This window comes from Strigops habroptila, chromosome 9 (assembly GCF_004027225.2).
Source record: "Strigops habroptila isolate Jane chromosome 9, bStrHab1.2.pri, whole genome shotgun sequence".
NCBI classification, from domain to species: Eukaryota; Metazoa; Chordata; class Aves; order Psittaciformes; family Psittacidae; genus Strigops; species Strigops habroptila.
This window is the reverse complement of record NC_044285.2, coordinates 40003742-40025648: the sequence shown is the minus strand read 5'-3', so window position 1 is coordinate 40025648 and position 21907 is coordinate 40003742. Positions and strand designations below refer to the sequence as shown.

Below are 21907 nucleotides of genomic sequence, written 5' to 3'. Positions count from 1 at the left end.
CAGTGTGCCTCATTACAGCTGAGAAAGAGAGGTAGTAAAATAAAGGAGATGGCTTTAGATTTGCAAATCATGGCGTGTTCACTCTGGTTCAAAATAAACCTGCTACTCCACATAGGCTACAAGAAGCCCTTATAATTCCACACTGGCTGTTTAAATTTAGAGATTTAATGTAGAAGACGGACTGACAGTTTCTTCCACCACTTTCTTCCTCACACACCTCTTAACATCACAGTTGCTCAGAAGAAATAAAGCAGAGCATAAAAATGAAGGTTAAACCTATGCTCAAACCTCCTTCACTCCTCAACCCTCTTCTGTCAAAGAAACAGTTTAAGGAAAATACACTCATGTTATAGTGTGTCTCAGTAGGTAGACTGGACATGACCAAGCAAGAATCTATAAAAGGTTTTTTCTACAAGGTTAAACTCATCTTTAATTGGAAATTGTCTCTAATTCAACAAGGCCTGCAGCTTAGTAACATGGATGCTCAAAGCACATTAGTAAATGAATGAAAATAAAGTTTCATTTCAAATGACTAGTATAAAAACCTGTGTAGCCATTCCCCACTAATTTAGGAAGATGATTATTTGGTAAAACAACTAGCAACACTGCCATTAGTTGTATTAAATAACAAACCCAACCCAACTGGGTTCCAGTTATGACCAGAAAAGGAGACTCGTTTTATCAGGACAATAAAACAAGTTGCACTGTTTCAGCAATACAGTTTTCTAAGTTAACTTGGTACAAATATTGACAGCTTTCATCTGCTGCCCATTACAGTGAACACGATGGGATAATGTGTTGCAAGTCTAGAATATTTACATGTAGCAGAAACAGTATATTTAACCTTATGTTAATTCAATGATGTCTCCTGACCTTCATGCCAAATATCTACTCATACAAAATGTGGCACCAGTCAAGTAAATATTTCAAAGCCATTTTATTGGGGGATTAATTTACTTTTGTTTTTCAGGATGGAAAATTAGGTAAGTGAAAGGATTAGCAAATGCCACAAGGCCATAGTGACATTTCTCAGTGGGAATGAAATTGAATACCAACAGTTGTATCACGACTGTCACTGATCAACAGGATCTCCTAAAGAAAAATTAACAAACGATTTACAAATTGTTTCTGTGATGCTGCTGCACAGGACTGAGCTTCAGAATGTATGCCTGATACTGCACCTTCTAACTGCAGTAGGTCCTGACCATACTCCTGACCTGCTGATTATCTAATCGTTAAGCTATAAAAAGGCTGGTCTGCACAAGCAGATCAGTTGATATGCTGGAGAGACACACTCTCTAAAGAGTAAGTAAACAACTTCAGTACATTTGAGCTCAACATCAAATAGCAGGCCCCCCCTCCCTTATCCCCCATAGCTTAATAATGCCAATTGAATATACGTAACTAAACATAGCACAAATTGTTTGTAATCTGATTTTGAACTTGGCAGGGTCAGTTCTTCAGTAGGATTCAAAATACTGAGATGCTCTGAGCTTGAACAATTAGCAATGTAAAAATCGAAAAAGAAAACTGTTTATTCATTGATGCCCTGAATTTGCTAAAAAAGCCTCCAGTTTGGAAAAGCAGATTAAATATATGTACTAATTCTTCCTATCTTCTATCACAGTGCTTTCAGAAGTGGGATTTTGTGCCTATGCTGATGAAATACGTCAGACCTTCAGATGTACTTCTAAGAATTACAAGCACGATTGGTTTAATCAAGTGTGTCTTGGTTGCTTTAGCATACCCATTTCAATATGATGTGAGTGTTCAGAGATAAAAGGTTTTTAAATGTAACCTCTCATAAAACTATACACTGCTGATTTCCTTTTCCAGAGTGCATTTCAGTGGGGGGTTTCTTCTTGCATTTGGGGCAACATAAAATAATGCAAATTTGGGGCATACACATTTGGTGGCTGTCAAACAGCCAAGCAACTCACTGAATTCTCAAATCTGGTACTCCAGTCACAAATTTAGCTTGCTTAGAGGGACATGAACTGAAGAACAGAGCATCCTGGATGCAAAATTTAATGTAAACCAACCACATGATTTATTGTTTTTTCTTTGCTCACCATTTCAATCAGCAATGAAAATTTGAGCAAAAAGCCTAGAGAATGTGCAGAAAAAGGTAGAAGTTGTTAAAATCATTTTAAGATCTCATTAAGAATGAATTCAAATTGACCCAAATCTGTAGTGGGTGGCAGGGGGAGTGGGGAAAGAAGGTTTTCCCAGTACTTAAATGTACATTCTACTTCAAAAAGTTCCTTACAACATGAACAAATCATATACTTGGGCATGTGCTATGATAGCAGAAATCCAGAGAACCATCAAACAGGAAAAAAAGTTGCTTATAGTCTGGCGTGGTTTGAGCCCAGCCGGTAACTCGGAACCACGCAGCCGCTCGCTCACTCCCCCCCTTTCTTCCTCCTCCCGCTCCCAGAGGGATGGGGAGGAGAATCAAAAGAACGTAACTCCCACGGGTTGAGATAAGAGCAGTCCAGTAACTAAGGTATAACACAAAACCACTACTGCTACCACCAATAATAGTAATGATAAGGGAAATAACAAGGGGAGAGGATACAATTGCTCACCACCCGCCAACCGATACCCAGCCTGACCCGAGCAGTGATCAGGCCTTCTGGGTAACTCCCCCCAGTTTCTATACTGGGCATGACGTGCTGTGGTATGGAATACCCCTTTGGCCAGTTTGGGTCAGATGTCCTGTCTCTGCTTCCTCCCGGCTTCCCCTCCTCCCTGGCAGAGCATGAGACTGAGAAAGTCCTTGGTTGGAATAAACATTACTGAGCAACAACTAAAAACATCGGTGTTATCAGCATTGTTCCCGGGCTGAAAGTCAAAAACACAGCACTGCACCAGCTACTAAGAAGGAGAAAAATGACTGCTATAGCTGAACCCAGGACAAGTCAAAAGGAGGCCTACACATTAACCTATACAACCGCAATACTAAAGAGAGACAAGCAAAAAAAGAAGCCAAAAAAACCCCCACACTCAAATATGAAATGAGTTATCAAGTAAAAGACGTACAGCATAACAGGGCTTATATTTACTGCTTAAAGCGTCTTCGATTTAAACAGTACTGAGAATGGCTTACAAAGGAAAACATGTTTGGAACTTTCAGGGCGTAGGCAGAAAGTAAAAGTTTGCCTTGTTTTGTCATGTTGACATTTTCTTGCCACTCTCTAAATCTCGTCGTTCTGCCCCTTACCTGATCATCCTTCCCTCCACTAACTACATTCCACTCTCCTCTTGCTATATTGTCTTCCAAATTTTCTCTAGCTGATGGCATTCTCACTTCCCTTTTTGTCATTTTACACATCTGACTAGAACAGAACAATGAACTGAAAGGGATTAGAAAAGGAGCCCAACAGAATCATAGCTTCAAAATTAATTCCATTCACATTCCTGCTTCAGCAGTTCTCAGCTCGTATGGGCTTGTAAGAATCAGCAGTAAAATAAGAAATCAGCATAGAAAGAGCCAACATAGGGGGTGATTTTACATTTCATCTAACTTAGTACTTTTGGAGGGAAAGTGGAAGGGAAATCTCAACTGAAGAAAATTATTTACTGATCACTGCAGTTCTAATATACTGCACATATTTGCACATTGAGAAGGTAAATGTAATGTCTCTCAAGCAGGAAGGTAAGACCTTGAAAGGTCTTTTCTGCTCTCTTTCCTTGGGCTTGAAACTTGTAAACCACAAGTAAAAAGATATGGAAACAACTGAAGATACAGTTTAAACAGAAAATTCCATAAACTAAAAATTCATCAGCAAATAAACAATTACTTTCTGTGCTGTACCTTCAGTAGGCAGTTCTTTTTCCACTTACTATTTTAACCTAGAAAAAAATAGGGCTTTTCTTGTATTTTGCTAATTGAAAGTCAAATTAATCACAAGAAGTTTGTATTTGAAGAAATAATTTAGCTCATACTTAAACGCAAACTACAAAAAGCATGTATTCTTAACTAATACCGAATAGAAGTCTCATTAAATGCTGCAGTACCAGCACTACTACCAGATGCTCATTAGAATTTGTTTATATTTAGCAAGATCCTAAAGTTCCAACAAGTTCCTAATTGTTTCCTGGGTGATAACAAAAGTGACCATATGATGGCCTCAGCTGATCCTCTTAAGAATCAAGTGAATCAAAGTTGAAAAGATTTGAGTGTAACTGTAAGCAGTCCATCTTTCCCCACTGGAAAAATAATTAAGGACTTTAAAGTTCCATTGTTTCAGCCTTTCCTCATTTATAAACAATATCAACTCAGGGTTATTTTTCTCTAGATTAGCAAGGAAGACTAACAGCTGATAGTTGAAAACATTTTTAAATTGCTTGATTAAGCATTTAATCAAGCATTAATTCTTTCTGAGGTAAGACTTGGAGAGAACAGCTAACGTTCTGATCTCTTCAACTTGATAAATCACTCCTGTTTCATTTCCTCTACATTTGAAAGTGCATTTAAATACAGTCAGGCAAAAGATAGTTACTTCAAATGTAGGGCTATATAAAGTTCCCAGAAATTTCCCCTATATGGGGTTATTTCTGAGAAGCCCCCGGTTATGAGCAATTCAGATATTAACGTACATTCTGATGCAGAAATGAAGGCATTAGCGCATTTGAAATAGTCTGAAAAACAAAAACAGGCTAAAAATGACATCTCAAAACACTCTCGGTGAATTATTTTTCCATAACAAGCTAGAAGGAAATCCCAAGTGTTAACAGATGACAGGAGTGTTAATGCCATTAACATTCTTTCAGCACTCCACGTCAGTGTGTAAATGTTGTCCTGCTGCTCAGTCACTCTGAGGAAAAATGGTTCACAACGATCCCCAGATGCTGAGATTCTGATGCAGAGGATATTTGTTTCTTCCCTAGCAGCCTGCTCTAAGAGATTCCGTGGTACAGTGGTTCAGACAAGAGAATTATCGGTTGATGTTTAGTGCACATGCAATGTCTAACATTCCCAGTGCACAGAAGTCCCACGCACACTTCTCCCCAGATCCTTTCTTTACAATTGAAGTAGATCAAATAAGGAACTAAAAACCCCCTCCTATTTAGATGTAAAACAAAAGTTGTTATTAGATAGAACTATGAGCAAAACATCTATCCAGTGAGAATACAGCCTTTCAGGAAGGCAGCTTTTTAATTTCATAAAAAGGATTCGGTTATGAATGGTGTTCCTTTCTGAAAATTCAAATTAGTTCACAAATGGCTGTTTCCTATTAAATAATAAGATGAATGCACTCTGCTTTGAAAGTCTTTTCTCTGCAGTAATTTTTATTCTTTCATTCATAGTTGCCTTAATTTTGCAATTCTTTAAAAATAAGCTTTTAATTCTTCACATGGATGCAATCAGTTAGAAAAACACATTTATTGAGTTTGCACCAATAAATGATTGGCACCATTTATTGCTCTAGTAAGGAAAAGACTTTAACATGACTGGCCATGTTCATATCTCTTACTAGGGTAAATGATACAGCTGAAACACAGAAAAGCTATATAAAGTCTTCACTTAAGCAGACCTAGGAGACATTATATAAATAGATTCATGTAACATTGTTCACAAATTACATAATGGTCCAAAAGCAACAAAGCAGGAAGTCCTTCTCTCCAACTAGCAGGATAACAAAAAGAACAAACCCAATGCCCTGTGACCAAAGAGCCCTGCGGCTGCCTGGCTCTACCATTTACCCTTCTCCTCAGAACCAAGCTCAAAGCTCCTGCCTGTTTTCTAGAGGAATAAACCTTTGTCACTGAGGGGAGTGTGCCCATTTGGGATGGGCAAAGAGCTGGTATTTATTATTTGTGTATCCATAGTTCTAAGTCAAAATTAATTAATAAGTAAACTCCATACAACTTTCCATTTATTCCCTCTGAAATAGCTTCTCATTTGTTGTCCCTAATCTTTCATAATAACATTTAAAGTTAAACCCCATTAATCTGAGTATCTTCCTCAATCCCCAGCTAGACACTCATGTTTTAACATCACTGAAAAGAAAGCAGCCTATATCCCTATGGCAAGTACGAGTTTTCCGCTTTAAAGAAATCTTCCATTAGAGGCACAAACACTGAAATAAAACAAGGAGTGTAAGCCACATTTGTCATAGTCTGTAATCACTTTTCTAAACTGTTGAATCAGACTCCCCAGTGCTGCATGAAGCTGGGCTAATTATAAAAGAAACCTCTCACATTTAAAGTTAAATTATTTACAATTTGATCTTCAAGTAAAGTACAATTGTAGCCATGGAGCAGATGATGAAAAAGTTGTCTCAAGAATCACACATCAGTTACTTAATGCAGCATGAAATTCACAGAAAGAATATTTTGACCTCTCTTTTTTTCTTTTTCTTTGTTGTTTTTTTCTTTTCTTGTTTAACCATAGTATATTCTACTATCTGTTACAGCATAGCTGTGATCTTCATCTTGAACTGAACTATTTCTGGTGGCCAACCACACAGTTCAGCTTCATGATCCCAATGACTTCAGAGTGCTGTAAGCATTCCTTAAAACTTATGCAATTAAATACTTAGGCAATAACAATCCCAATTAAAGCAATGATAGCAAGACAGCAACTATAAAAATCATTTCAGAATCCCATAGAAGTATTTCCGTAACTCAGAAAGTCCACAGTGTTCATTACAAGGAACATAGATTCAAGATGCAAATAGTGACCATGGAAGTAAGTTTAAACTGTATTTACTAGTTGAACACAAAGCTCCTCTACAATGATGGTGGCAGGGCCAGATTTTTGATACAGAAAGAGAGATAAATAATATTACGCTTTTTACTCTTCATGCCTATGAAGCTACAAAATTACTGAAATAGCCTAACTAGTTGATATCAGTATTTCAAATGCATATAAAAAACCCCACAGATAAAATTTTGGGAGCAAAATTCCTAAAGTAAAGAAGTGAATCCATTTCATTACTGCAGATAAATGTAACCTGACCACAGTATAAATATTCTCACATGGAGGAAAAGAAACCTACTAAGAAATGGGTCCAAAGAACTTCAGCAGTTCTTAAATTGTCATGGTGGCTAGCTACTGAAACACAAGGAGCCAAACCAGCATCCTTATGTAAATTTGAGAGGAAAATCATTGGTACAATCTATCAGATATATAGAACTTACACTGACTGAATTTTGAAAGTCAAGATTGTATACTGTCATAAAATACATGCTTATAGTTAAAAAGAAGATATTAAGTTGATAGTGGCATTACTTGCTAAGACCATTCTGTTATGCTTGAAATCAAATCAGATGATCACACTATACCTTAGTAATCAACCTATAGCTACCTCACCTGAATTTCTTTTATTATATTCATTGAACCTTATGATCAGAAAAGGAAAAAGTAAGACACCCTTAAGCAGGAAGTCATACTGTCTGCATTACAGAACCAATTCACTTGAGTATCTGCAGAGCTCTAAAGGAAATGATGTAAAACTGAATGTGTTTGTGTTATTGAGTGATTTCATTTAGTTGCCTGCAGTTTTATTTTAAATAGAAACTCTTCAGATAACATGCAGCCATTTTCTTCAGTTTGTAACTTAAAAATGTTTTCAAATAACCTTTTGATATGTATGAAGTTAGATGGCTGCAGTCAAAATTACATGAATTGAATTCTGACAGCTTTAATTCAAAGTTTTTTGATCAATGTGGCATATTTACCTAAGGATATTACTTTTGCAATATACTACAGTTTTTTAAACAGATTGTGGAATAGTAACATGCTACTCTTCCTGGTTTTGTACTTAATTCCCAAACTAGTGTTAAGTTACTTTTAAGCATTTAAGAGTTTCATCAGTAGTATGCACCGAGATGAATAATTGTATGCACTAAAGAAGAAAAACTGAATAAGTGAAATCACAAATTGTCCTGCTTAGGAATACTGCAAGGAAGAATTCCTAGATCGAAATGTAAGGATTTCTATTCATCTTTGTGTCACTCACAGTAACGGGAACATATTTGCTAAAAAAGTTTAAGAAAAACTCTAAATCAATAACTTCTTTCACAGCATTTGCTTCTATATTATGAATATTCATTAGTTTTATTACTAAGAATTGATACCATGAATGGCATTCTCATTGTAATTGATCTCCTACCTTAGTACAACATCAACCCATGGCCCTTTCGTATTCCTGAAGACAGTTTCATCCAGTTAGTGGTAAACAGCTTCGTTTATTAGCAGGAATGAAAAAGAGAAACTAAGCCTTTAATTATGGTAGAATTCCTACATCCTAAAACTCTGTACTGAGAGATGATTTAGGTTCAGACATGTCTCAAATTTTCTGAAACACTCAAGGAGTTTGAGAGATGTTCAGCCCGAAATTCTTTAGTTTCTAACCTCAGTGTGTGCTATCAACAACAATTCTTCAAGAAGCTGATGGAAAAAACAAGTAATACATACTGAAGACTAATACAGGAGAGTAGAAAACTTAAAACTACTCAATGATAAGCAGAAACAAATTTCATCACTTGATATGACTGGTGATGACTTTCTAAAAACAAAGAGCCCCATTTATCAGGTCATCTATTAATTATGAAAACATAAATTCTTCAGCAGAATCAGTTCATTTCTTACACCCTTATCTATTGTCAAGCCACCAAATTCACTAGTATGATAAAAGTTAGCAGATATCTGCAGTTCAGGGTGCCTATTTTAATTACCAGGAATTGGCAATCTAGCTGGGACATCAATGCAGGTGCACTGAAACAAGGCTGCTCAGGAGACTTTCAACAGTTAATTGTCAAAAACTTCACAGGATCCTCTTATTTTTGCCAATATAAAAGAGTTAGCACACTTGTTTTTTAACTTTTGCACTGTCAGACAATCTTTCTTCTCTAAGAAACTCACGTGATAAACCACAGCACAGAAGGTGAACATTACCTACTTGGCTCTTTTTCCTCATCATATCACTTGAGTGATGCCAATCATTTTTAGTGGTACACTAAATACATAGGTAGCAAAACAACAAATGGCAAAGCACTTACTCAACACAAGTGAAAAATAATGCATATAACCTGTAAAATGGAGCTGTCAAGCTCAACGAGAAACCATGGTTGCAAAAGCATTTCAATATGTTGGTTTAATTTATGAACAAAAGTGGGGCTTACTTGACAGTATTCAGCCTACGCACATGACAACAAGGCAAAGGACAATTACAGGGCAGTATTACAAGATTTTCTGATGTGAATGTATGTCACAGGAATAATAAGCTTTTTTTTTAATAGCAGAACTGATAACTGTGATTATTAGCAAGTCTCTTAACCTTGAAAATAAGACAAGGTGGAAGAGAACATGTAAGTAACAAGAAACAATTTTCCACTTAGTCACGAACTGTCTTCCTTAAGCTACTTTTCCACAGTCTTGTCAGAAACTTAAAATAAATCCATATAGAGAAGGTACTCAGTATCTTCTAGTGAATTTGTGTCACTGAACCCATTCAGATGGTTAATCCCACTAGAACTTACTTTCCAAACAGACAATAGTTAGGAGAACCTCTTTATTGCATGCACCTACTAAAAGCGATGAGCAGCTATAAATGGCTCTGGCCATCAATCCCCTCTCTACTTTTCCTTTGATAAACCCACAAACCCATGACATCTGACTGACATTCAACATGTTCTGTTACGCCCTTCTCAGCACTAGAATAAAAGCACGGATGAAGAGACGTAAAACTTATTTTCAAGTGCTATAAATACTTATCCAGGCAATCAGAATGTTCAGCTCACCAACGAAGACATGCAAAAAGGATATGCTCATCTTCTCTACAAACTTATCGTTTTCATCCTGTGTTTTAGGGAAATTCTTGATGTCATTTTCTAGGCGCTGGATCTGATGGTTCATTGAATCGAGGTTGCTCTTCAGAGTCTGGGCTGAAACTAAGGAAAAAAATGACAGTGAGTAAAAAGATTCCACATTCCAGAAAGGCTACCATCATAGGGGGGAAAAAGCAATGTCAGCATAAATAGGAGAACGATTCCATTAAGTAGACTCACATTTTTCTGAATTACTGCTCATAAAAATCCCACTCTTCTTAAAAATCGAGTGAAAATCTCTCATCTAATATACCAATCATCACATTTTATGTTGAAATGTCACCGCTTTATTCTAGCATTAGTTGAAATGATTCCATTTCTATTTAAATTTATTGGTAAAATTCCAATATTTCATTCTTCTAAATCTAATACAAAGATTAAAAAGTAACTAAGGTTCAAAGAGATTTTACCTTATTAATGCATGTACTTGGTTAAATGAATGATCTTATTAACTCATGTACTCTGTTACAGAAACTATTTAAGGAATAGACATGGAGAAGAGATCAACTATTTTTCTTCTATTGAAATTAAACTGATTTCTAGAAACCAGCATCTGTGAAACCCTCTGTTCATCTCAAGGGTAGGTCTGAATAATGAATAATAAAAGCTACTGATAATCAAAAAAGAAATAAAGGACTCACAGTACAGCACCAAAAAACCTCTAAAGAGACACTGCTTACTCTGTCATGTGCTATTCCATGTATACCACTGTTTCTGTAATTTGTATTAAGCAACTACTAATTGATACATCATGAGAGAAATCTCCACAGGAAATCATGACAAGACAGTTTTGATGGGGAAGCAACATCATACCACAATGAAATTCTAGAACCCGATGAAAAGTGACAGTCTCTGTAGAGAAGCCCTGGGCACATTGTAATATTAAAACAAACTGAACCTGTAATATTGACTTTTATGACATGATCCATAAAGTCCACTTATCATTCTCAATTTAATCATAAAGAGCGGTTTGACAACCACTTCCTCTCAATCTAAAGATTCATTTTAGAACCAAATTCCAACTTCTGCTCCTTGTCTCCTCTTGCATAGTTTACAATTACGAGCTTGCAAGAACAAGTGGACAATCTCACCATCACCTTTCCCCGAGGAGCACAGCAACATTTGCATCATTTCATGTCCTTCCTCTAATTGAGTACACTATATTTCATGTATACATTGTTTTGGAGCTGATTTATTCCCTACAATTACTTAATTTTTAGTGACAGTTCACATAATCCTGGTCAATTCTTAAAAAGACACAGCTACAAACAACTTCTGACATGTGGAACCAGAGGGGAGAACATCCAGCCCATTATCTACCTTTCAGTAATTACTGGCTACAGGCAGCTGCTCTACAAAACTAATGCTGGAGTTCTGCCTCCCAGTTAACCCAAGGATTCCTTGCGTACTTAAGATAAGCACATGACTTGTTTTTAAAGGGGCTTCCACTTTGTCTTATTTTCCAATGGTGTTTTGCCCAAAAGTTGCAGAGTATTTTCAAAAGAACGGTTTATTTTCTTACTCTCTTGTAATTTAAAAACTTGTGCTTGGACTATGTGGGATTAAACACATAGTTTAATCTATGCGTTTAATTGAACTGAATATGAATTTGATTCAAGATAGCTTGAGAAGAACAAAAAAAGTATATAGGAAATAAGAGTCCTGTAATGGAGGAAGCTGTTCCCAGACCAAAAGCAATTCTATATTTTTGGTAAGTAACAGTTCATATCAGCCATAACAATGATGTAACTTTTCACAAGCACATTCAAATACCTAAGGCACCAATACAGCTCTCTCTATTACAGACATAATCTTGATTTTATTTTAAATTTTATCTTTTCTATTGGGTGCCACTATACTAACTAATCATGTAATCTTAGAATTATAGTGTAACAGCTTTTCAAGCTTAACTCAACAGGGATGGAGGAGTAATACATCTATACCAAGCACAGTATCCTTGTAGCTATTAACATAACATTCAAGAGTTAACTTGAAATCAACCATAAAGCAGCTTAAATAATACACATTATCAAAGCTTCTAGTTATGGCTGCATTAGTTTAATAATTTTATATTGTTGTCAGAAATGGAGCACACATTTTTACTTGACTTGAATTACTAGAATATTTTTATAGGCCATTATGTGGTTGGAAAGGGAGACCAACAGCACTGAAGTAAAATGCTAGAACTGAAAAATAAATTAGTAGAATACAAATGGTAATTTTGTTGCTAAAAAGAATAGCAGCTCATGTGTTACTTCTCAAGTAAATAGGCAACATAACAGATCAAGTTTAACTGTTTTCAGCAATTTGAAAATACTTAAATGCATGACCACTTAGCAAGAGCAGTTTTTGTTTCAAATGTAAAAGTCTAAAGGAATTCAGCAAGTAATGACAAAGAAGAAATCTTAGTCTCTGTTATTAATATGTAAGAAAAGTGTTTTCAGTAACTCTGTTTCATAAAACTAAGTTCAGAAAACAGCTTAGATGAGGCCCCCCTGACTTTGAAAACACAAAGGTACTTGATCCAAGCAAGAAGGCTGCATTCAAAAATTCTTATTCCCATAATTAACTTCTCTGTTCCCACTGAATTACCAAAAAACCACTGTATGATATGCATTTTCATTCACCTTTTTTTTGCCTAGCCCAGACAAATGTACAAGTTCCTGTTCAAACAATTTATGAAGCTGTTGTTCTGCAAGACAAACTGAAAAAGATTACGTAACAAGAAATACATACATATATATAGACTATAATAAAATATCTGCCTTTCCTCCCATGAACTGTTTTATTAGAGATTTAGTACTTCGGCAATGTGAAGAGGAGGCAGTGTGGATACCTTTTAGTCTTTCAGGAAAAATCATGTAAATTTCTGTCAAGCTTTTAACTTATGAAAGCATAAACTTTACTTGCCACAAAATGCCATTTCTTTTAAACCATTCCATAAATGTGCATACTAAACACTATACTCAAAGCTGGTGATCACAAGGCAAAGGCTCATATACCTTCAATTTGCCCATCATTCCACGTGAAAATTAAGCATCCTATCAGAACTACCCTGAAAAATCTACATGAAACGTAGCATTTGGTCTTCAGTGGCACACAAACACTGTTCATACTATTACTGGGAAAGACTCTTTGTAGCAGCAATACTATTCCATTTAATGTTGCAGCACACAAATATCTCATTTCAAGATAGCAACAACAAGACAAATACTGAAAAATAGAAAAAAGATGGGGGGAAGGGAACCCACACCAGAATGGTCTAAGTTGGAAGAGACCATAAAGCTCATCCACTCCCAACCCCCTGCCATGGGCAGGGACACCTTCCGCTAGAGCAGGTTGCTCCAAGCCCCGTCCAACCTGGCCTTGAACGTTCCCAGGGATGAGGCTGCCACAGCTTCTCTGGGCAACCTATAACTTTTCTATGATATTTTTCTTCTTGATTTTACTATTTTCCCCTATATTAATTCCTCCTCTGTAGAAAAAAAGAAATCCTATCCACTTATTTTGGAGAAAGCAGTCGCACAGACTGCACGCTACGGAAGGCTTAGTGAATGTCTGGTAGACCACTTTAGTCCTAGCCAAATGCTACAAGCAGTTAATCTCATGTTAATGTCAAATGCCAGCTAGTCCCCACAGTCAAGCTAAGCATTTTTTATGTACAGTAATACAGTGATAGTACCACACAACAGCATAATCCTCTGTAAAATAACACTGTACCACACTGAGCCCTCCCCTATAGCAAGAGGCAAAGTGATACTTTTTGATTAGGTGCAATGTCTCTTGCATAATAAATTCAAAGAGTCTCTGATCATGATGAAGAACAGGGATAGCCGTATCCACGCTTAGTAAAAACCCTAGTGAGAGCCAGTGATATGAATTACTTCAGTAAGCAAAAGCCAGTCTATATGAAGCAAATGAACTAGTGGATTTGTAAGTCTAGACAGTATTTGTACCGTAACTACATTCTCAGCATAGTAATGATTATTTATTTCTTATTGCCTGAGGGCAGGTGGAGGTAGTCTTTCACAAAAGTCTGAAAAACAGCTTGAGTGGAAATGGGTGAGCAAGTACCTAATCTGCAGGAATTACAATCATTGATTACTCAATTCATACCACTAAGTTTGTATTTATCAAGAGAATAAATGTTCTGTTGGAGTTAGGTGAATAGTGCTGCTGCAGTCTACTTGAGGATTCTGTGTATCTCAGAGTACACCTCTATATTATGTGTGGGTATATATATGGACATATACTGTCATAAATACATCACACAGGTATACATATGCATCAATACATTTATATATGTATTTTTGTTATACAGGTGTACCTTATGTATAACTCAGAGGCATATATATATTTCTAAATACATTTATGTGTGCATACATACATACACACACATATACGTGATATATAGCATAATATGCCTGTATCACACAAAACAACCCATACTTGAGGCCTCATGGTTGAACAGCTTCCAAACTTGAAAGCAGTACAGTTCCCTTAACATGTTATTTCTGAAGTAATTAACATGTCACTGTTCATACTAGAAATCTTTCCTAACACAGGTATCCTGTGCCAATTTATGATCAACCATGTTGTCATACTTTGATATATAGATAAGCCACTGTACTAAAAAGGTACATCCAGCACTGGAAAAATGATTCTGAAGAGCATGGTACACACATAGCTTCAGACATAATTCCTCCTGAATACCAGATGGGAAAAAAAGTAATGGAGTTACCACATGCAATATTTGCTTTATCAGAAACAGGTCTTCACTAACTCTGAAGTGTGATGACCTAGAACAAGCTTCAACAGTAAAAATAACTTTATATTGAATTATTTTTGCCAGGGAAAACACTGAACTTAATCATTAGAAGCTTTAAAGAAGATATTAGATGAACAGTCCAGACAGGTGGGATCAAATCCTTAGGATTGCATCCAATCATGGCAACTACTGATAAGAAGCAAACACTCCAATTTCTAGATACACCTCCTGTGTTTCTAACAGAACTTAGAAGTAAAGAACTATGGAGAAGTACATTCTAGGCCAACAGTGTCTAAATTTCAAAGCAAAACTCCAACTACAGTTGGTAGAAATGGTATTACATGAAATGGTATTACATTCATAAGCTCAAAATTATTGTTGGAAATGCTTACAGGTGGAGGTTTAAACACCTTGGGATCAAAGGTTAAAAACTAGAGTATTTAACTAGCTAGGGCACATCACCACTCTCTTGTTCCAAAAAATGGGTAAGCTTTCTGCCACAAACTATTCATGCTTAACAATCAAAACATAATTTGCATGCCAAGATCTCATCCACCAGCAGAGTCTCTGCGTTATCAGAACACTGATATCGAACGGTGAAGGAAGGCAATGACCCAGCTATGCTTTAGCATTTTAAACTTCTACTGTAACGTCATTATCCTAAACAAAGATAAAGTAATTGTGCATTGATTCTATTGTCCTCACCATTTGCAAACAAAGGTGAACCACAATTCCAAGATAAAAGCACTTAGTGACAAGTCCAGCCCCAAGTAGCTCTTGGCTTTAGAGTTGAACGAGAGATTCGGTCTAGGATACCAATTATCTTTCAGTCCGAGATGATGCTTAATGAGGCATGTATATGCAGCAGCTCTAGACTGCAATATTGTTCTCTATCTACAAAAATAAAGGAAGGAGACTTACCAATAGTTATCCAAAGTAATCTTAACTGGATCAAGACTTAAAATCAATGCAACACAAACGTATATGACATTATCACGTCTTATCACACAAAGAAAACAGATATATCTGATACCCTTTAAGAAAAGGATGACAGATTTTAAACACATCTGGAGAAGAACTACACCACACAAGCTAAAATATTAAAAACACAATTTTGGGTACAAACTATGAACAAATTTTCAGCTTCTCAGAACAACAGCCATCTAAAGTGAGGAAGTTTAATTTGAATATTGCACACACTGAAGTGCAAATGCCATTATCAAGTTTGCCTTGACAAGTGAGATAGTGGGGGAAGGAAAAAAATATTGCCTGTTAGGCCTAAAACCAGAGCATCATAAGCAGCATGTCTTCTTCTCTCCATTGGAGCTGGGGAAGTTACAGACAGTGCTCATAATCCTGAAACACACAATATATCCACAGAGCAAAAAGAGAAGTTTCTGTGGGTATCATATGTTTAATATCAACATACGTACACAACTGTACTCTGGTTTAAGGAATAAAACTACTTCCCTCAGTTCCAGCAATTAATGTGCTTATGTACATGTTTTAAGAATAAAAGAGTAATTCTGATGCACATAATACAACTTATTAGGACATTATGAATTGATCATAACAAACAGCGCATTAGGAGCCCAAAATGCACTGCCACTACTACTATTGACATAAGCCAGTTGTTAAAACTCCTTTCCAAAGCACAGCACAGTACCAAGTCATTGATCTCTTAAGTCGTATATCAGAACATGAAATCCCTTCCTGGCTTTGGACAGGTCATATTATCCAATTCACTACCGACTCAATATTTTTTACTACTTAAGATCAAATTAATTGGCAATAAAGACCAGTTTCCTGAAAAAGAAAACACTCCAAGCCTGTAAGAGTCCTTCTGGTTGAATCCTGACAAGTGCTGTGCTTATCTTCACGACCTGCACAAATTCTGTGTGTGCCAACCTCCTACTGCCTCTGAGTTCTCTTGGCAATAGCAGCACTTCAGTTAACTTTTCGAAGTAAAACTAAACAATAGTATATTGTAGAATAGGTTTATTAGTTGAATGTGAACTAACTTTTCATACCACAAATAAAATCTTTTAGAGAACAGATTCATAACCAGTAGTGTTAGAGCTGGTGAGTGAGAACAGCACCGTGTTCAGTAGCATTCTTCTGGAAACATGGGTATCTTCTCCACAGTACTCCAGAAACTCACCTTACTTTGATGTTAATTTAATTATAACTGTCTTTCAAGATTTCAAAAAATAATTCTGAAAACAGGGCTTGTAATTACAACATCAGTATCTACTAAATAGGCACACCAAAGTCGAACTGCCTGGCAAAGATGTAAAGCAAATTGCAAGTAAGGCAAAGGAAAGAAGCAACTGGGCTTTTAAGTTCTATCAATTGCATCCAGATGTGGAAGCGTTAACTTTGTTGTGTTTATTGTAAAAGCCTATATTTTGCACCATCACTATTACTCCATGTCCACCTTTGCTTGGTTTGTGTATCAAACTGAAAGGTGTCTGTATGCTGTCACTCATTGTGACACTACATTCAGTGGTGTACGTGTGCAAAAAACGCAGGAAGTGAGGAATACAAAGAAAGAGAAGGAGCAAAGCTCTTGTAACACAACCTATCTGTTGTGACTAAAAACTTAGTAGAGAAGGTGTTGAGCAACTTCATCCAACAGACCACCCTTCAGGCTCTCAACTTGCAACAGGAGTTTGGTCTCATTAACTGAGGTGCCAGCCAGATGTGTAATAGCCTTTCTTACATCAATAAAAGTGCAAATTCAAGAACAGAGAGGAGGAAAAGAAAGAAGTGATGTTCTGCAGCTTGCACCTCTCTCTAGTGGCTTGTATTAAGGAATTCCAAATGGATTACATAATTTGAGAAGTCATTTAAAGCAGTCTTCAAATCTGAATTGGTTTAACTACAGCCAGAACTTTCTTAAAGGCTTTCATTTCTTTAATAAGCAATGGCCCATGAGAGTCATTTGGACTGTTGTTTAATTCTGCCCTTGATATTTAAACTTCGGGGAAAGAAGTAGATCCTTAAAACATACGCCATACAAAATACCTTTTCTTAATGTAGAATCCAAATCGTAACTTCAAAATGTGGTTCCAGAATTCAGAACTACAACTTTGCATACACCCTAGAAGACAGCCACTAAATAAAGCCTCAAAATCTTCACAGACTGGGACTATCTACTAAGGAATTTTGCAGAGTATAAGGCAATCCAGAATGCCACTGAGACTCCAACAGGATCTCTTCCAGAAACTGCCCCTTGGAACTACCACAAAAACTATCTGTGAAGTTTTCCCTTCACTGTCTTCCTCACTGACACTTGTCAGTGAAGAAGAACATATCTGTGGAAAAAACTTTTAATAAGGTGATGCATAAACCACCATTGATATGCTGGTGCTATATGGAAATACAGGAGTAGTGTTATGAGACGAAAAAAAAAGTCTTTTAGTATTTGATGTACCTGACTGTGTGTTTACTACATTCAGAAAAACACACTGAGAGAGTTTCTGACATTTCAAGATTGCAGTTTATGTGAATGAGAAGAATGACAGAAATCACTAAACAGTGCAAGATTGACTTGTGATTATGATGCAAAATGCCAACTTCAGATTCTATTATAGAGAGAAGAGTCACAGATGCAGACATTAAATTTCTCACGCCAGAAGGCATTGTCTATTTTATACCCATTAATGTGCCAGATTGGGCAAAATCTGTTTCAGCAATTTAAACAGTGCAAGGTGGAAGATACCGCAGATCTCTCTGTAAAAACACAGTTTCTTCTACTGCAATAAACTATAAAACTTTTGTCTGACAGAAAAATGACTCCTACTTATGGGTATCTTTAAATTGCTCTACTTCAAAGCAACAATGGTACAGAATGTTTTAAAATATTTTCTCCACTGTAAAATTATGGCATTAAATCACAGTGAAGTACCTGCACAGAATTTAAACATTAATGTTTTCTTACAGTATTTGTAATAATAGATTAAGTATACACATATTTGCATTCCACTGTGCTTCTGATTGCTGATGTCTTTCCTAGAGACATGCCTCAACCATCAGAACCATATGCTTGCAAATTGGAGAAATAATTTTTTGTGTCAACATGATTAAGAAATCTGTGCTCTTGTTATTAGTACTTCCTAGTTGTCTACACAGATATAATTCACCCCCTGCTCCAAGGCGTCTTTTACTTGATTTTACTCAGAATGCCCTCTGTTTCTTTTAACAATACTTTAGAAGAATTATTAGTGGCGTACCTTTATACCAGGCACAGAATTCTCTACCTTCAGCACTGGAGGAAACCCTTATTATTTCTTAAAGAGCCTTTATACTGCATGCACAGTTAAGCTTAGCCCTTTGCTGGGAGTTAAGCTGTTCTTGGGAGTCCTACAACTGCTCAGATAACCCTGTGATCTATATTCCACCTATACACATGAGGTAGCACATTAACTTGCCCAACACATCAAGATAACAGAGAATGGCCAACTACAGATAATAGCATTCTATATCCAACTGGTTCTGAAGTAAATGCCAGCAAGACGACAACACAAGCTCTCAGAACTTCCCATGACTACAAAGCCTAGTAGCTCCCACTCTTGACAGCCAAAGCAAGCAGATAACGTAAGTATGTCAAGAACTGTTAAACTCAGGAGGGGCTGGACACAAAGTTCAACTCATAAAGATATGGCTGTGGGGTTTTTTTTAATACAGGCACAATGTTTAAGCCATGAACTGTGATTTACAACTGTTGCTGTTTGAAAATCTGAGACTAAATTGCTACAAAATACACGGCTAACGTTCCTCCTCAAGTTTGCATGTTACATATTTCTTTTTACATGATTTCCGAGAGGCTTGACACTCAGAGGAGCTTCAAGTTAAAAAATACATGTCTTTTCTAAGGAATTCCACATTATACTTTTTACAACATGACTAGGTCTAGAAATCCCAAACTGGTGATCTGACTTTACTAAGGTGCCTCTTGTTCCTCTTGTGAAGTTTGGTTTGACTGAACCTACAGAAAGGGATGGAAATTTGTCAGCTATTTCATAAAATCACAGTTTGGAAGATAGTAAGAATAAATACTACAAAAAGCAGCAACTGGAATAACAAGTGAACCAGCTAGAAATACGAAAACAAGGCTTTACACAGTTTGAACAGTAGGGGAACAAGAGGAAAACATTGCAGACTGGGGGAAGGTGAGTGAGGATCTCTTCCATCTAAGAATCCAGTTTGTCACAGGCTTGTGAGTTTTTTATTGGTTTTCATTTCACACGGTCTGCTCCAAGTAGGAAGCACTGCTTTTCCAACAATCTCTTGACAGTTAATCAGTTTAACCTTTGCTCATACTTTCCAGAATAAAACTGTTTCCTAATTTGTTTTTACTTTTCATAAACCTCTAGATTGATCTGCCATCTTTAAAAAGATCAAATATTTCATTATACCTAATATCAGATTATTGAAGATTTTACTACATGCATGGGTAGTTCATCTAATCCCACTGACCTTTTCATATGAAAATCCAGTTTCATGCTTTATCTGCTAGTTGTTAAAAAAATCATCTGTTGTTCAGATGCTGCTTCTTCATTCTTATATGGAAATCAAAGCAAAACAAGACTTAACTTTTATTTATGTGGAACTGAGAAAATGCACCCAAGATTTAAAAGAAGTTGTATGTGTTAAGTCTTGTATTTGGAATTTTATATACAGTTCAATCCACGAGGCTGCCTTCTGCCTTAAATGTAAGCAGCATCCATCTCAGTAATCAGACCTATTTAGCTCATATTTCCTTATTTAAAATTCATACAGAGACAACATTTGCTGGTAGATTTCCTTCTATTTTATGTATAACTGATGTCAAGGTCCTCACATCTGTAGCCAGTTTATTCCAAAAAAAAAAAAAAAAAAATAACCTCCTACAGGGAAAATAAACCTCACTGTCCATCCCTGAAACCACTGGTTTATCAGCAAACAATAAATAGGAAAGAAAAATCTACTCTTCAACAGAAATCATGTTAGCTTCCTGCACAGAAAAAATGACCACATGTGACAGAGCAGATGAACATTACAATTAAGCAAAACCCCAAAAGCACCACGGGGAACTGAAGCAAGTGGCACAAATCACATTTATTCTGCCAAAAATCTGCTTTGTTACAGAAAGCAAAGAAGGGCTGAAAGGGAAGTTTTGGTCATTAAAAATGAACAGTAATTTATACTGCTGATAATAAGTCAGCACTGTTTGTAGGAACCATAATGAGCTTTTATCTCACAGAATGAAACAAATTCAACTGCAATAAACCCTTTTTCATACATATTCTAAGCATCAGGATTATTAGTGACTTTGCTCCCATTAATATGCTTTGTCTCTTTAGGATGCTGTAGCTTACTTTAACTTTACTAACTCTTTTCGGTTTAATTCCTCAAGTCAACTTAGAGACCATCAGAGGCTTTGAATCAAACTATAAAAATCTCAAAGCTGCAAGGTCAAGCATTAGCCACAGGAGAAAATTAATAAAACATCATCAAATGTGCCTGGTAAACCATAAGGCTTTGTAAAGAATTTCACAAGAAAGAAAAGGAAGAAAAGGATTAAACTTAAAAATCACCTCCAGAAGAATGATCATGAGCTAGAAAACATTGCTGGAATTCAGATAAGATGACAAACTAGTTGAATAAGTAAAATTAATCACCATGTCACTCTAGCACAGGTCCTTGTGAACACACTGGCCACACCAGTGACGCTTACTGGGTAAGGTAGGGTCAGAGAAGAAAAAAGATTGACAGCAAAATCAACAGTAAGAATTCTCTGTGTAATATCCATAGTGGTGCTCAGATGTAAGTAGCCAGGGGTATGTGTGCATGTTCATATACAGATATCTATCTGTGGATTCAACACAGTAATGCACAAGTTAGCTCTTCAGTCTCTATACCACCATAAAACACACCATCCTCAACCCTCTACAGACCAACTGGTTCCATTTTGTTAATAGGCCTTCAGTAGTATTCATCAAAGAGGAACATGAAGCATGGAGACATTTAATCAATATGAATAAAATGTAGTTTATATGTAGAAGAGCAAACACATAGAAAAGTACTTGTGAAGTCTGAGAAACAACAAAAAATTGTCTGACAAAGAAAATCACATAAATCTGTGAATAAGTTGGAGATGAAGCAATGGCAAAGTTAGGGAATAGTTCATCAATCAACCTAAGTCCTTAGGGAAACAAGAGTTCTGCTCTCACTCGACTAAAGTGTAAGATAGAAAATGACAAACTGAAAGAAAAGAATGGCTTAATTAAAAGAAGTGCCTATCTAATAATC

The 21907-nt window shown here is 36.3% G+C and overlaps 1 protein-coding gene across 7 annotated transcripts in view; it reads right to left on the bottom strand.

Annotated features, from left to right (window-relative positions):
- Window positions 1-21907, bottom strand: part of DIAPH2 (diaphanous related formin 2) — a 233921-nt gene that overhangs the window by 112523 nt on the left and 99491 nt on the right. For all 7 annotated transcript variants that reach the window (XM_030498240.1, XM_030498235.1, XM_030498237.1 and 4 more), the window contains one exon: window positions 9782-9906. In XM_030498240.1, coding sequence (XP_030354100.1) covers window positions 9782-9906 — 125 coding nt within the window. The remainder of the gene's footprint in view (window positions 1-9781; window positions 9907-21907) is intronic.